Source organism: Pelodiscus sinensis, chromosome 4 (genome assembly GCF_049634645.1).
Source record: "Pelodiscus sinensis isolate JC-2024 chromosome 4, ASM4963464v1, whole genome shotgun sequence".
Lineage (NCBI taxonomy): Eukaryota > Metazoa > Chordata > Testudines > Trionychidae > Pelodiscus > Pelodiscus sinensis.
Window position 1 is genome coordinate 32,460,314 of NC_134714.1, and position 17,556 is coordinate 32,477,869.

The 17,556-nt window shown below is 46.6% G+C and overlaps 1 protein-coding gene across 3 annotated transcripts in view; it reads left to right on the plus strand.

The window, feature by feature from the left end:
- The first annotated feature begins 13,472 nt into the window (after positions 1 to 13,472).
- NRDE2 (NRDE-2, necessary for RNA interference, domain containing) overlaps positions 13,473 to 17,556 on the plus strand; it is a 59,761-nt gene continuing 55,677 nt past the window's right edge. The window contains exon 1 of one of the 3 annotated variants that reach the window (XR_332023.4): positions 13,473 to 13,761. Coding sequence is in view for 2 of the 3 variants with exons in the window: in XM_006122346.4 (XP_006122408.2) it covers positions 13,683 to 13,761 (79 nt within the window). In the remaining variant the exon portion in view is untranslated. The remainder of the gene's footprint in view (positions 13,762 to 17,556) is intronic. The other 2 variants (XM_006122346.4, XM_006122347.4) reach the window with 2 other exon arrangements.

The following is a 17,556-nucleotide window of genomic DNA, read 5'->3' on the forward strand; positions in this document are numbered from 1 at the left end:
CAAGCCCAGTTCATGAAGCCTGGCTTCATAGGTCATGTTCTCTAAACCTTTAATCATTCTTGTCACTCTTCTCTGTACCCTTTCCAATTTCTCCACATCTTTCTTGAAATGTGGCGCCCAGAACTGGACACAGTACTCCAGCTGAGGCCTAACTAGTGCAGAGTAGAGCGGCAGAAGGTTATAAGGAGAGCTCTCTTCATTCTATGTCAGTTCTGCAGCAAAAAGAAGTGGAGGGGCAGCTACAATGGCCCCTACTGAGTCCTCTCTGGATACACTGTATTTTGGGCCAGACTACCTAATCTCTTGCTTTTTGTTGGAAACTCTGTTTTATCTAATCTAATCTCTGATCTCCTTAGAATATGTATTCAATTACTGGCCAGTTGCCACGGTGAGTGGGGCTAGTAAATAATACTCCATCTCTTCTGTATTATTGGAAACTACCTTTAAGTGGCTTAACTTTGGAGACAGAGAGTCTAAGGACGGGATGCTGCAGAAGCCCATGTTCTGTCATGCAAAGGCAACTGGAACTGGTCACTTAATCAACAGTATCTCCTTCAGACACTTTGGTCCTCATTATATCCCCAAATATAGTAACCCCCTTTGTCTGCCAGCCAATTAGTGCACTCCCTGTTCTCAGTTCCTCTTTTGTTTGCCACTGAAAGACATAGAAAGGATGGTCCAATGAATGGAGCCTAGTCTGAACTTGGGTTCACTTCCCTGCTCCAAGGGTGGTGCATGACCTTAAATTTCAGTTCTTCATCTGTAAAGTGTAGGTAATAGTGATTGCTGTATCACAAGGGTACTGTGAGGATATAATAAAAACATCAGAAATTTGCAAGGTGCTCAGATACCGTGGTAATGGAAGTCATAGGGGCATGTAGGAAAGGTAATGGAATAGGAAGTCAATTTCAACAGTTCCTCTGGACTCTGGCCCAGGCCTATTTCCTACTCAGCCACTGGTTGGCTAAGCTAAGGTCAGGCCCAGGGTGCTCTAGCTTTGTTGTCAGATCCCTCTTTCTCTTGCTTGACCCCAACAGTTCCCTTCCCAGTCCTAAAGAAAGGAGGAGACTATACTTAATTTATTAGCTTTTTCCATGGAGAACCCCATCATCCCTGGGTATGTATTGGCCTTTCCAATTGGGGGAAATGGCTAACATGGTTCATCGCAGCTACCTAAAGAAGGTGGAACATTTCCATGCTACTACGTAAGTATAGTTTTATAAAGTACTTCAGCTGATTTTCAGATAAAAGGGTTTGTGTAAATATAAAATATTAATGAATATTATCTTTAGGAACGTTTAAAATAATATTTACATGTTATAATCATCCATTAACAGGATCATCCAATATTTTAGTATTGTACTATTCCAGTTCAGTGCACTGCAGAGGATCTCTAATACATATGTATTGACTGGCTTCCCTCCATCATATTGCCTAGCAACAGCAAGCAGCTTTCTGCCAGAGTGATGATACTGCATATAACTTGATCATTATACTGCTTTTTCCCCATTTTATAAACTCTGGACTAGTAAATGATACTTGTGGGATATCCTTTATGGAAGTTGGCTTCTCTAGCACTATGGTTTGTTTGCAGCTAAATTATCAGATGTTTGACAGAACAAAAAAAAAGTGGTAATGAGAGTCTCCTACTTAAGATCAATAATCTGGCTGTTGCAAGCAGAGGCACTCTGGTAGTGAATGGGAATGCAAAGGGCTAGGACAGGGGTGGGCAATAATCTTAGTGGTGAGCCACTCCAAGATTTTGGAAAATGGTCAGGGGCCGTACGTTTCTGTGGAGGAGATGGAGATGTAGATGATCTGGGGTGAAGGTTAGGTGCAGAAGGGTGCACAGGGTCAGGGACTGGGGTGCAGGAGATGGTGTGAGGTTTGAGAGGAAGTTTGGGTGAAGAAGGGGGTTGTGACTTGGGTCAGGGGATTGGGCTGTAGAGTCAGGGAGGACGTATGGGTGCAGGAGAGGATTCTAGGAGGGGGTACAAAGTCTGGGAGGGAACTGTAACCTGGGAGAAGGGGAAAAGGAGAAACAGACTGCAGAGGGTTTGGGTAGTGATCTGGGCAGGGAAATGGGGAGCAGGGTCTGGGAGCATGTTTAGGTGCAAGAGAGGATTCTGGCTTGGTGAAGGGATATAAGAGGGGTTACAAGGTCTGGAAAGGAGTTGTGACTGGTGCAGGGGGGTGCAAAGGTTTTGGATGTTGACATGAGGGATTTGGGGTGCAGGAGGGGCAGGGGTGCCAGAGACACTTGGGAGACACTTACTGTGTTTCCTGCCTTCTGCAGCCCCAGATCACTTTAAACTGCAGGATGCTCCCTCTACGTGGCTCTCAGCTTTAGGGGTATGTCTAAACTACATCCCTCTTTTTGAAAGAGGGATGTAAATTAGGCAAATTGAAAGTGCAAATGAAGCAGGGATTTAAATATCCTGCGCTTCATTTGCATAATTGCGTCACAGCGGTCTTTCGAAAAAGGGTATTTCGAAAGTGAAACCGCAGTCTAGACGCAGTTCTTTTGGAAAAAAACCCTTTTTCGAAAGATGCCATACTCTTCAAAAAAGGAAAGGGGAGGGGAGGCGAGGGGCATGGTCTTCTTGCCTTTGCCTTGAAGCCCAAAATCTTTGGCACTTTTGCATAGAGCACAAGATCCATCTAGAGGCCCAGTACTTTCCGGGGTGGTAGAACACACTGGTGGACACCCTCAGCAGGACCTTCATGATCCATGAGTGGTCAGTCAGAAAAGATGTAATACATTCAATCTTCCACAGGTGGGGAACTGTCCATCTAGACATGTTTTGCCACACCAGAGAACAAGTAGTGCAGGGACTTCTGTTTCTTACAGAATCACTGTCAGGGTTCCATGGCTGATGAATTTGCGCTCCATTGGGAAGTGGGAGTCTCCTGTATGCATTTCCTCCCGGTTCCCATGCTGCACTGGGTCTTACTAAAAGCCTGCAGGGACAAGGTGCGCCTAATTCTCCTGGCACTGGTGTGGCTGCACCAAAATTGGTTCTCCACTCTACTCAACCTGTCAGTGGAAGTGCCAATAGCCCTTCTCCTGTACCCAGACCTTGTCACTCCACATCAGGGGCATCTCAGACACCCTGACCTGCACTCTCTCCATCTCATGGAATGGAAGCTGGATGGTTCAGTCTGCGGGGTTTTTGTATCCTGAAAAAACTCCGCTGTGTCCAGGGAACGCGATTGCTCTTCCGCAAAAAAAAGCGGAAGTGCAAATGCACTCTTTTGGATGCCTCTACATTCCTTGTCCAGTCTAGACAGGCCAAATGTCAGAAAAGCCTGTTCCAACAAAAGAATCGGAAAAGGGTACGCAAAATGCGGAGCGCATTTTGCATACCTTTTTCCAACAAAAACTTGTCGTTTAGCCGTACCCTTTGAGCTTCAATGCTCAGCCCAGGTGCAGGAGGTTCTATTGGAAAGCAGAAAGCCCTCTACTAGGGTGGCATACCTAGCCAAGTGGAGGAGGTTTTCTACCTGATGTGCAGAATGGGATCTCTCCTTCAGGAGGGCACCCATCCTGGTGGTACTGGATTACCTGTTGCATTTATGAACACAGGGCCTATCACCCTCCTCGGTCAATGTTCACCTAATGGCTGTGTCCTCTTTTCACCCAGAGTGCTCCCAATGTTCCCTGTTCAGTCAACTCATGGTAATCTGCTTTAGGAAGGTGTTAGGTTGTAACCATATTCTTGTTTACCTGTACCCACTTGGGACATTAACTTGGTGCTCAATAGACTTATGGTACCTCCCCCCCACTTGAACCAATGGCTGAGAGTTCATTGCTTCATCTTTCCATGAAGGTGGCCTTCCTGATGGCCATCACCTTGGTGAGGAGGGTGTCTGAGCTGAGAGCTCTTTCCCCCGAACCCCATATACGGTTTTCCATAAGGACAAGGTGCAGTTCAGGCCACATCTGACCTGTTTACCAAAGGTTATTTCCCAGTTCCACTTGGGTCAAGATATTTTTCTCCCATTTTTTAATCTGAAACTGTACTCTAGTGCTAGACAAAGGGTGCTGCACATGCTAGACATGAGAAGGGCTTTAGTTTTCTATATTGACCATATGAAACCATTCAAGAAATACACACAACTGTTTGTGGCCATAGCAGAATGGATGAAAGGGGATCCGGTTTCTGCACAGTGCATATCATCCTGGACAGTACAGTGCATATTCACCTGTTATAAACTGGCAGGGGTTACACCCCCATCAGTCATGGGCCACTCAGCTAGAGCGCATGCCTCATTGACTGCATTTGTGGCACAAGTTCCCCTTCAGGAAAGCCGTAGGGCAGCCACATTGTCCTCTATACACACATTCACGGCCTACTATGTTATCAGTAGGTTTTTCAGGGAGGATGCAGATGTCAGTAGGGCAGTGCAGCAATCCAAGATTCTGTTGGGATGTTATGATGTTTATAATATTTATGTGATTTGTGTGTAAGGTGCTTATGTTTTCAAAATGGCGGTTGTCACCAGAGACTCTGTGGAAAGATCTGGGACTCTGTTTTCTGCCTAAAGTCCTTTGCATTCATCACCAAATTGTGCAGATGGCACACAGAAGCTTGCACAAGGCATGCAAACCCTATGCACACAGCACGGGAATTGTGCACACCACCCTACACAGGTTTTCTGGCCAAGAACAACACAAAAGTACTGCACCTTAGGAAGGGGTGTGGTCAGTCTATGTAGTCTGTATGGATAGCGTCTGTCAGGCATCGGAGCGTCCGTGTCATTGAGGGTCCACTGTCCTGTACTGAAGGGTCAGGAACCAGTGTCGTCCACCCATCAGCGGCAGCTGTTCCAGCCTGTCATCGCTGAAGCAGGAAAGGCATAGGAACCTTGTATAACTGTGGTGGGTTCTCACACTGTGCTGTAGCAAAGGCTCAGCTTCGGTGGATCTGAGATACACCAAACAGGGGTGATTGGTTTCTATCTGCCTTCGGACAACATCATTCCTGAATTACTCCACTGTGATGAAGGCCCAGTGCAGATTGAGAACTGTGCCACCACCCAACATCTACCTTGGCTCCTGTGGTGAATGCCTGGGATTCCACCAAGGGCAATCAATTCCATCTGCAAAGGATTACTTGCTGTTCCTCCCTGAGGGCTAATCAAAGCCTAAGTAGGTCGCAAGCACCATCACCACCATCGGTGGCATAGCGACTCTGTAAAGTATATGTACCTTGCCTGTACTAGGGATCTTTCTGTCTGTCTTTTCTTTTATTTTGGGGTCGGGGTGGATTTTATTGGTTGGTTATTCTTGGTATTGTTTCATGCACTTGTCAATTTAAATTCTATAATATATTAGTAAACTTAATCTGGACTCTGAGTGTTTCTTGGAATATCCAACCGGTGATTAGATATGGTACTGTCAGGGGCCTCCCTTCTGATAACCAGAGCGCATAACACCACTGATCAGATCCTTACTCCAAATTCTAAATTTTCATTCTAAATTTGCTTGTTACTGAGACTCTGAGGTAACAATTCCTAACTCCGACTCCATCTCCATGGGACAGCAGCTTGGGAGTCAGCTGTCAAAGTAGCTGGCAAAAAGGAACCAAGGGAGTGTAGGGTCAGCAGTGGTATATTTGCGCTGTTATAGTGGCACCAGTGTAGGGGTCTCCAACTTTATGGGAGCTTGTAGGGGAAACGTTTCTGACTCTCGTACACATGGCATGAGTACACCTGCTTGGAATGGTTATGAACAACACATCTCGAAGAACACCAGTTATGTCAACAGGTAACTGTCTTTTTTCCCTGGACAGTGACTGTGGCATGAAGCCACAAATCAATGTGACAATCCCTGTACAATGCTTTAAATGTATGTATACCCACCATTTCTGTCTGAGTCATGTACCATTCTATTAATAGCAAAAAAACACCCCCTGAAATAAGCAAAACACTTTTTTCATAAATAAATAATTATTGCTTGTTATTTTGTAAAGAATTGGGTGAAGGGAGACACCAAGCGTACAGACAGAAGAGTAAGTCAGAAGCAAGGAATAGTCCTACTTTCTTTTGGGAGGTTAGGTAAAATGTCATGCTCTGTCCCCTTATATCAGTTGCTTGTAACTGTATCCACTTCTAGATATGTAGAGACTTGCTCCCATTAACTTTAAAGGTTGCTCAGCACTTCTCAAAATCAGACCTAGTGCTGAAGTCTTCATTCAGAAAAAATTTCATGGAAAATTAATGGGAGTTGTATCAGAGAGAATATTGGAGGGCTGGATCAATCTGCTTTTCATTCTGTGCCTCATCTTGCTCCCACTGAACTCAACATCAAGCCCTCCAGTTTTAAATATGTTTGACATGAATATGCTCATGTAAGTGGGTAGTGGGCCTCTTACTAAAACTCAATGGGGGGTTTGTTGTTGTTTTTTGGTGGGCTAACTCCCAGTACCTAAAGGAAGGGGAAGAGTTGATGGGAAATCAAGATCCTGAGATGGACAGTTCCCATGAGCAATGATTAGAGGCCAATGCTCCTGGTCAGCATGATGGACAGTGTGGGCTGGCTAGTAAGGGAATTTGGGTAGGGGGCCCAGTCCTCCATGTGAGCTGGACTCTTGTGGGTCAAATAGAATGGGGCTGTGCTATGGAGAGAGTAGAAGCCTGAGCTGAGCTGGGGAGCACAGCTGTGCCAGCCAGAGACAAGCAGCCCTGGGAGCAGGTCAATACTGGAGCAAAGCAGCAGAAGCAATCCAGAGAGCAAACCTGTGCTGGGTGGAGAATGGTTGCAACCGGAGCCAGAGAAGCAGCCCAGGAGTCAGAAGCAAAGCAGCATCAGCAGGCCCGCTGACAGATGGGGGCAAAGAGAGGAGAGCAGTTGCTCAAGGGCCTGGCAATTCAAAAGGGTCTAGGACTCCCAACCACCACTGGTGCTAGTGTGGCAGCGACCAGAGCCCTGGGCCCTTTAAAATTTGCCACTGGAGCACTGTGTGGTACACTCTGGGCAGCACTGAGGGCTGGCTGCTCCAGTCTCGCCCCTGCTGCTTGAAGCCCTTCTAGGAACATGGAATTGACCCTTCCCAACCTTACCTAGGAGCCCAGCAAGCCTGTTGGCCCCCTGAGCATCAGTGTTGAGACTGAGTGGACCTAGGACTGGAATACTCCAATGCTGGTGCCCTGAGCAGCTGGGAGAATGAGGGAGGACCCTAGGAAGAAAGCCCAGCACAGGGAGACACCACCAGCAAGATTCCTTGCAGGACATGGGGCGGAGGAATCATAACCACAGACATGGGTGGAGAGGAGGGTTGACACTAGGAAGAAGGGTCCTGACACTTGGAGCTTGAACGTATGTGGCCTTCACCAAAGCAAATGTCTGACCTGCAGCAACCATGCAGCTCAGCAAGGACCTGAGAAGGAGGCCTGGGACATATGAGGAACAGACTGAGTTTGCCTTACATTCCAGAAATGCTGTTTAGTGATGTTCTTGTGCCACAAGATGGGGTTGTGTGTTTTCTTTTAACCTTTCTTGTTTTTTTTCCTTACAATTTATTTTTTCCTTACAGTTTATTCTATGATGAGGTAACTGGCTCGGTGGACATGGGGAAGTCAGTGGATGTTATATACCTTGACTTTAGCAAGGCTTTTGATACGGTCTCCCACAATATTCTTGCCAGCAAGTTAAGGGATTGTGGATTGGATAAATGGACGGTAAGATGGATAGAAAGATGGCTAGAAGGCCAGGCTCAGCGGGTAGTGATCAATGGCTCGATGTCAGGATGGCGGTCGGTTTCTAGCGGAGTGCCCCAAGGTTCCGTTCTAGGACCGGTTTTGTTCAATATCTTTATAAATGATCTGGATGAGGGGATGGATTGCACCCTCAGCAAGTTTGCAGATGACACTAAGCTGGGGGGAGAGGTAGGGTACAGAATGACTTAGACAAATTGGAGGATTGGGCCACAAGAAATATGATGAGGTTCAACAAGGACAAGTGTAGAGTCCTGCACTTGGGACGGAAGAATCCCAAGCATAGTTACAAGCTGGGGACCAACCGGTTAAGTAGTAGTTCTGCAGAAAAAGACCTGGGGGTTACAGTGGATGAGAAGCTAGATATGAGTCAACAGTGTGCCCTTGTAGCCAAGAAGGCTAATGGCATATTAGATTGCATTAAGAGGAGCATTGCCAGCAGATCCAGAGATGTCATCATTCCCCTTTATTCAGCTTTGGTGAGGCCGCATCTGGAGTATTGTGTCCAGTTCTGGGCCCCCCACTACAAAAAGGATGTGGATGCATTGGAGAGGGTCCAGCGGAAGGCAACCAAAATGATTAGGGGGCTGGAGCATATGACATGAGGAGAGGCTGAGGGACTTGGGTATGTTTAGTCTGCAGAAGCGAAGAGTGAGGGGGGATTTGATAGCAGCCTTCAACTTCCTGAAGGGAGGTTCTAAAGAGGATGGAGAGAGGCTGTTCTCAGTAGTGACAGATGTCAGAGCAAGGAGCAATGGTCTCAAGTTGTGGTGGGAGAGGTCCAGGTTGGATATTAGGAAAAACTATTTCACTAGGAGGGTGGTGAAGCACTGGAATGGGTTACCTAGGGAAGTAGTGGAGTCTCCATCCCTAGAGGTGTTTAAGTCTCGGCTTGACAAAGCCCTGGCCGGGTTGATTTAGTTGGAATTGGTCCTGCCTAGAGCAGGGGGCTGGATTTGATGACCTTCTGAGGTCTCTTCCAGTTCTATGATTCTATTATTCTAAATAATTTAAAAATATATTTGCTTTAAACTATATGTAATGATCGGTGGGTCAGAGAATTATCCAGTGTGTAGAGAGCACCCTGGAGAGGGGAAACTCTAGCCCCAGTCCTAAGTGATCATGACAAAGTTAGGTGATAAGCCCCCTGTGTGATAAGCCCCTGTTGGTGTTATGAGTACTCTGCCCTACAGCAGAGTGCAAGAGAAGCCCTTTGGGTGATCTTTTCTGTATCCCATTTCACCAGGGAAGTGTATAAGCCAGAAAAGTTCATGACAGTAACAGGACCATTCCCCCATTTATATTTGTATGTTTGAAATGTATTTACCTTTCTCTGAGATCATCAGCCTAACATGGCTATCCATGGTTATGGACTATTGAATTATAAGCAATTTAGTGTTAATTTGTCCACCATTTCTGGTTTTTATTTTTAAGCATGTACACAGATTTCATACATGCACACCTGATTTCAAGCTTGTTTAAAATCTGAGTTCAAGGCCAGCATTATAATATAGTTTGAAAATTCCAGTCTTCATATATGCAGAAACTCATTTACAAATCACTCAAGATTCAAGGAGTGTGCATTAGTATATCTGAATTGAGTCCTTTGTCTTTATAAATTTCCACCATAATAATATCTGCTAAGATCATCTAACTGGCAAATGTCTAATACAGTACTGAATGGAATTTTAGTATAATAGAAAATGTAATGGCTAGCATCTAGGGCAGTAAATAAATCACAAGGATCGTTATTCAAAGCACTGAAAGATAATTTGATTGGGCTAACAGGCCATATAAAATATTAGAACTAGTGTAGAAAGGGAAATTGTAATATTTTTCTATTTATTTTCAGTTGCTTAGGGGAAAATGTTTTGCATTCCCATGACATATTATATAATATATTTTAATAATATGTTTATGAAGTCACTGATTTCTTTATCTGCTATATATTTTATAGATTTTGTGCGTGTGTGTGTCCATCCATGAGTCCCTTTGTTCAAGAACTCCTCCTAAATGATAAGAGCTAGGAACTCCAACTTTGGCATGCAGCTTCTCTTATCATAACTTAAAGCAAGGTCAGGGTTTGGTTGTACGAGGACAGTGGGATGTGCATGGAATGAGATTGTTTCACATCAGATGGAAAGGGTGGAGTGTGATAGTCTCTGCCCCCTGTGCTCATTAATAAGTGCCCCAACGAGCAAAGAAAGGAAATTGTGCAGATCTCATGCTGCAAGGGAATATCTATATAAAAATACACTTATCTGTCCCCCACCTATGTGAATAAAATTAGTCCATTGAAGAAAGCCCTTCTATTCTCCCGATACAACTCCCAACTCTTGTGATTCTGTAGATTTTTACAATATGTACATACGGTATTAGAAGATTTACCAAGCATTGCTTTGGTCCTTAATTTTTGTTTTTCTTCATTTAAATCATTGGTATGGGGGTAGGGCTAGTGATAAGGGGTTCAGTCTGTAGACTGCCCTAGAGACATGACTATCCCAGCCCTCTCTCACAGCAGCAGTTTGGAGCCAAGTGAGAAGTGCCTCTTCATGGCCACTGAAGCCCCAGCAGGCATAGCTGGAGGAGGGGTACATGTCCCCCAGCTGGGGCAGGTCTAGATTCATTTGCCTCCTGCACTCCCCAGCCAGAGTGGGGAACAAAACAAACTGTGCACTTTCCCCCTTGCTTAGTGATGAAGGGAAACAGATAGCAGTGTTCTCGTTGGCATGGGGGGAGGGGAGCTTCAGCCTACCCTACCCTCCCTAAAAGGCACCTGGAGGGTAGGAGGCTCAGGGTTGGAGCAGTCCTGGACATGGGGGGGGGGGAAGGGAGCACACCCCCATCCAGCTCCTTTCACATGCGTGGTGATTCTGTCTCTTTTCTGTATAGTTTTATGAGAAGCAATCCCATTCCAGGCACAACCAAAACCATTACATTACTTTAAGTTATGGTAAATAGAAGCTGTATACTGAATTTGGTGGGCCTAGCTCTTAGCATTAGGAGTTCTTGAACGAACAGACGGACTAACTCACAGACAAACTTCTCTAAATTATATAGTAGATTAGTACGAAGTCATATGATTGTCTGACTTCTGGTTTCTAACCTGTTAAATATTGCTCTTAATCAAAATGGTTGCAATCTTCCATTGCTCTCAGACAGATACATAGCTTTAAGGGGATACATAGCTTATCCAATTAACAAGACGCAGAAAGAAATACATTCATATTATACATAGGTGTCATGAAGGGTTTGATGACTTCCTAAAAATGAAATGAAAGGCTTACCTCCCAATGAATCTGAAGGAGACAACAGTGCTAATATAAATTCCTTCTAAGTCTCTGAAATCTCGAAGATTTATATATTCAGTGCTTCCTGGGGTCAGATATAACAATAGGGAACATTAACAATTTTACTCAGGCTCTTCCTGTAACACTGGGAAGGAGTGCTGCACCAGATGGCTTCCTGAGAAAAATTGGTTTTGTCTTTTCAAGTCCCCTCTTATTAGTGTAGGCCTCACTGTGATAAGTAACTTGACATAAAACCAACCTCGTTTCTCAAAGATCATGACTAAGAATGGAATGGAAGATTAATTTATAAATAAGGGTAATATAAACAAATATTAGGGTGGAGTCAGGGTAGCTTAGGATAAGCAGGAATACCTTGTAACATTGGGGATGGGGGGGGGGGACATGGTACAGGCAGCTCTGCGAAGCTGGTGCTCATGGGGAGCTCGCTTTTCAGCCAGCTCTCCGTGTGTGCTGGCTTTCCCTCCGAGCATGAGCTCTCACCTGCCCTCCCTCCTGCTGCCTCTATGGGAGGCAGTAGGGGAAGGCAGGTGGCTTCCGTGGAGCCAGCATGTGCAGAGAGTTGGCTTAAAAGCCAGCTCCCTGTGTGTATCAGCTCCTGCCTGCCCCCTCCCCCTCACCTCCATGTGCTGCTGCCTCTGATAGACAGAGACAGGTGGTTCCATGGGAGCCGATATGCACGGGGAGATGGCTTGAAAACTGGCTTCCCATGTGTACTGGCTCCTGCCTCCTCCCCTTGCTGCCTGTGATACAGGGGTGGGTGTGGGAGGGATGCATGTAGTCATTTGGATTAACTGATAAGGTTAATCGTTTACATGACTGTACAATAACATCCCTACAGCCTATTTAAAAAACTTTTGTCGTTTGGATTCAGTGTGAACTAAGTTTTAAAATCTACGTTTTGGTTTGTGCTTTTAGGATCTCTGTGTTGTTGGAATGTATTTTTCATGGGACCAATTAAAAAGGGACATTGGGATTAGCTAGATTTATAGGGCTCATAAGTAGTTATGTGGAAAAGATTAATTAGGCTTGATTAGAGGACTCTCCCCCTCCTAGAATGGTAGACATGGGATAGGGTAGATCTGAATAGGCAGTCTTTCCCTCTCCTAGGCTATGTCTACACGGGCAGCTTCTTGCACAAGAACATCCTGCGCAAGGGTTCTTGTGAAAGAACTCTTATGCAAGAAAACGTCCACACTGCCATGTGCAAGCTGTGCTTTTGCACAAGAGCGCTCATGGCAGCGTGGATGCTCTCTTGTGCAAGAAAGCTCTGATGGCCATTTTAGCCATAGGGCTTTCTTGCGCAAGAAATCCCTGCAGAGCATCCACACTGCCCTCTTGCGCAAGAGCTCCTGAGCAAGAAACCCTTTCTTACCACGCTGTACTGTAAATTTTCTTGCGCAAGAGCGGGCAAGCGAGCAGTGTGGATGCTCTGCGGATTCTTGCGCAACAATGGCCATACTTGAGCCCTAATGAGACTCTCCAGGGCAGGTCTGGATGATGAAGTCCTACCTCTTCTGAAGAGTAAAATACCTTAAAGGAGGACCAGCTCTAAATGAAACTCATAACTGAATGGCTGGAAGTTGAAGCTAGACAAATTCAATCTGGAAATAAGATTGACAAAGCCCTGGCCGGGTTGATTTAGTTGGAATTGGTCCTGCCTAGAGCAGGGGCTGGACTTGATGACCTTCTGAGGTCTCTTCCAGTTCTATGATTCTAAGATGTAGCCAATTTAACAGTGAGAGTAATGAAAAAACACTGGAACAATTTACCAGAGCTGTTAATAGATTCACCATCCCATGTCATTCTAATATCAAGACTGTATGATTTCCTGAAAAATCTGTTCTAGGTATTATTTTGGAGAAAGTTTATGGCATGAGTTATACAGTGGGTCAGACCAAATGATCACAATGATCCTTTCTGGACTTGGAATCCAGGAATGAGCAACTCTTAGCCACTCTACATGGGTAGGGATGAATGAGCAGAGGGAAAAGATAAGCCACCTTCTCCCGCCCCACCAAATATGTGAGAATAAAACTGGAAGAGGATGTCAGCTCTCATTAGAATAGGATAGTCTTCTACTATACCATAAATAAGCAATTGCGGGTATGAATGATGTTTGCACTCCCTCTGCACTTATGAACCACAGAACTGTAGGGAAAGGTGAGGTCTGGTGGAGCCTCCCCTTTTGCTCAGGAAGGATGAGGAGCCTGGGTATGCGGAGGCTGCACATTCACATACCAAAACAGAGCTTTTCACCCTGTGCAATCAAGGCACTTAAGTTGCTTTCCGAAGCAGCAGCATCCGCCTGCGTGTGGAGGGGAGTCAGGGCTATGGAGGAGAATTTCTCTCACTAACACTGAGAGACCCACACAGGGAGTCAGGCCTGAACTGTTGGGCAAAATCCTTTCGCGTGAGGGGACTGCCGGGATGTCTTGCAGTTGCCCCTCTGCCCCCGGAAGAAGGAGCCCCAGCCACTCTTGATAGCCTCGGACCTGGCCAGCTGTCTGGCACTTTCCCCCGGCGCCATGTTGGGAGCAGGCTGGCAGGCGAGACTACATTTCCCAGCATGCTCGCGCGAGCCGCGCCATCTTGCCTGGCTGGGCGCCGGGGCCTCCTTGAGAAGCAAGAGGGACGGAAGCGGTGGTTCGGCCTATGGCTCTTTTCCCAGCCTTTGCCGGCGCCGCCGAGCCCGGGGAGACGCCCGCTAGCGGTAGCGAGGGCTCCAGGAGAGGTAACGTCCTGCTGAGGGGTGGCCTAGTGCCTCGGCAGCCTCCCTCCCTGTAGTGAGACCTCAGCTCCGCGGCCAGCACCGGCCCCTCTGCTCACAGCCCCTCCGCTTAGAAACTCCGCCGGGCCTCCTGCTCCCCGTGCAGACTCCGCCTTCCCAGCACCCTCCTTCCCCGCACGGCTCCCTCCCGAGGGGTGGCCTCGCTTCTGCTGCCTCCTGCGTGGAGGCGCGGGCCGGGCCCGGCCCTCTCAGGAGAAGGAGGCATCCGATGCACGCAGGTCTCTGCTGCCCACGTGTGGAGATGCAAGTCATGGCCGGCGGTGAAAGTGAACCCGATTTATGCCCTGCCTTTGGAGCCCGGGAGCGCAGTTACTGAGCTGTAATACGCGGGTTTGTGGCCACGGCACTGCTGCGTGAGAGAAGGCGATCAGTCCTCTGACACGCCTCCCCCTTCCTTGTGGCTACGCCGGGGTGCAAGGCCATGTCATTGAATACCATGAACTTTGCTAGTTTTCAAGTCCTCCTCTCCGGGTGGCATACCGTATTTTCCGGCGTATAAGACGACTTTTTATGCTAAAAAAATCCCCAAAAAATCGGGGGTCGTCTTATACGCCGGGTATACAGGCAGTCCCCGACTTCCAGGTACTAACGGGGCTTTTCTCGCCCTGGAGGACACGGACTGCGGGACCTCGCGGTCCCGCCGCCCGTGTACTCTGGGGCGAGAAAAGCTGCTCCGCGTCTCCCTGGTCTGCAGACCAGGAAGACGCGGAGCAAAGCCGCAGAGGGGCTCCGGCAGCGGAGCAGCCCAGGCGCTCATGGGCTGCCCTGCTGCCGGCTTTTCCGAGGCTTTGCAAAGCCGCGGGGGGGGGGGGGCTCGGGCAGCGAGGCTGCCCAGGCGCGCCTGGGCTGCCCCGCTGCCGGCATCCTCGGAGGCTTTGCTCCCGGTGTCCCTGGTCTGCTGGAGATGGTCCCCAGCAGACCAGAGGCACCGGGCGGCGGCGGGGTGCCGTGCTTCTGAGGCTTTGCTCTGGCAAAGCCTCAGAGGCGTGGGACCCCGCCACGGCTGCAGCTTTTCTCCCAGTGCCCCGGTCTGCTGGGGACCGTCTCCAGCAGACCAGGGACACCGGGAGCAAAGCTGGGGAGGCGCTGGGGTGCTGCTGGTTGGCCTCTTAAGGGGGGGGGTAGTCTTATAAGGCGAGTATAAGATGAAAACCTATTTTTTAACTAGAAAATTAGGGGGTCGTCTTATACGCCCAGTCGCCTTATACGCCGGAAAATACGGTATGTGTTCCCTTGTATTCTTTGTGCAGGTTCTGTTAGCTATGGACAGAGTTGGTCTTTGTGCCTTTTACCCAAGTCCACGATAGGGATGTACAATCCCAGTTGAAAAGTTAACAGATTAAACATTCCCTTTAACTGTCTCAGAGGAGTAGCCCTGTTAGTTTGTAATTAAAAAAAAAAAAGCAGTGAGTGGTCCTGTAGCACCTTAGAGTCTAACATTTTATTTATATAGCTATATAGTTTCATGAGACTCATCTGAAGAAGTGGGTTGTGCCCATGCAAATTCATTATACTAATATATACAAATAAAATGTTAGTCTCTTAAAATGCTACAAGATAACTTTTTTTTTTTTTTTTTAATTCTGTTGAACTGGTTAACTGGGATTTTGTGGGTGAGGGACAGGGACTGCTTGGGTTGGGCCAGTCTGAAGTGCCCCCTGCCTGTGGTTTAGCAGGCCTAGTAAAACAGTTGCCCCTCAACATCCCTAGTCCACAACACAAATAGGGTTTCTATAAATAAACTATGATTTATGTGTGATAAGGTAATATGATTGCAGAGAGAACTTAAAATAGTGATCCCCTACAAGTTTTTCAGGGATGCTCTCCACTTCCCTGGTTAACTATACTTGGTGTATATTTTAGCTATGTAAGCAACAAGTTGACTATCCGATAAGCAGTCCCCCGTTGACCCTGTGCTCCCCGCAGTGCTTCTGCCTTTGAAATGTAGCAAAACCTGGCAGGGCTCTTTCTACATTTCAAAGGTGGGGGTGCCCTTATCGACTAATTGAATAGTTTATTAATCTAAATTTAACATCCTTAGTATATATCCTCTGAGAGAGACTCCATCAGGCACTAAAGGGTTTTCTCTGTTGGGTGCTGAAATCATAGGTTATCATAAATTGTTTACTTATGCTTTATTTTCTGTGATTTATTGTTAATGGTGCACAATTTTTCATACTTTTTTTGTCTACATTCCTGTGGTTCTCAGTGTTTTTCTTTCTAAGGCCCACCCAACATGCTATATAAGCTCCAGGACCCACTTCTGCCACAACTGCTTTTTTTGCTTATCAATCCAGTAGATTAAAAGCTAAGGTGCATGAAGGGATAGTAAGCAGGGTAATTGTTGGGGCACTATGAATCTAAGTTGCTCAGGAGTCAGCCCTTGTTGTTTGGGCTCCCATTTCTGCCCTGGGGTTCCAGCAACTTCAGCCTGCATTTTTTTCATTTTGGTGGACCCCCAGAAACCTGCTTACTGCTCCCAATTGGGCCTCAGACCCTTGACTAATAGCCATTGTTGTACATCAAGGCTGCAGTCCAACCTTTGGTATAGCCTTCATAATGAAGGGACTTTTTAGCCATGGTTGGCATGGATGGTACTGGATTAAGTCCCAATGCTGCAAATTACATTGGGTGGGAAGATTCGGTTGGGTATTTGTTGGTGCAGGTCTCTGCCCAAACATTGTAAATTGCAAGATTTTGACCGTAACCAAAATTTACTGTGTACGGATCTCATGACCCCACTATAATCCTTCATCTTGGTAGAGTTGAAGATGTATGGAACAAGAGGTTGAAACTAAAGTTCAGATTTGGGTTCTGGATTTAGCGCTATTTCTAGATGGTGATTTGGTCCATAAGTAATTTTTTAAAGAAATCATTCATTTTAGACCTATTGATACTTCAAGAGGAAATCATTCAATTATATTGCATTTTCTGCTATATTTTGTTCTGGTTTTAACTTCTCTAATTCTGAAATTGAGTACAAATATTTTAAGTATATTTCAACCTAAGAGGCTCTGTACTAATTCACTTTTTGTGCCTGAGCTTGGAGAAGTAGAGATAGGAAGTCAGTTAGCAAATTAACACATCATTTACTTGTCTAGAATTTGTGGAAATATCTTGTATAAATTATCAATTTCCACTAATTAACAGATTGAATATATCTGTCTATATAGAAAACATTTTTTCCTGTGGGATGGCAGAATTACTAATCATGTACCTCTGCATTGCCCCACCTCCCAGCCTCTGCAGAGTCAGAAGGGAAAGCGGCGGCCATGGCTTGGGGTTTGCCCCCAACCCCTCCTTGGGGGGCACCCTGGGCTCCCTGCAGGCCCCCGGCTCTCCTGCAGGATGGACAGAGGGCTGCAGTGGCAGCTGCCTCTGGTTCCACTTCTACCCCTGGTCTGGGGCCCAGCAGGGAACCGCTGCCTGACTTGGACCGCTGCCTGCCTGGCGCTCCAGTGTCTGTTCCCTCCTCCTCCTGAAAGATTACATGCTAGATTCAGCATGGGGAACTGGCTTAAAAGCCACCTGCCTACTCTGCTTAAAAGCTGGCTCCCAGTACTCAGCAGCTCCTGCCTGGACCTTTCCCTTCTTTCCTGCTCCTGCCTCTGATACAGAGGCACTGGCAAGGAGATGGGAGCAAAACTGCATGTAATCATTTGGACGTTTACACTAACACATCCCTAGTTCACATTTTAAATATTTTAGATCAGAAGTATTTGGAAGGTTTGTTAATGT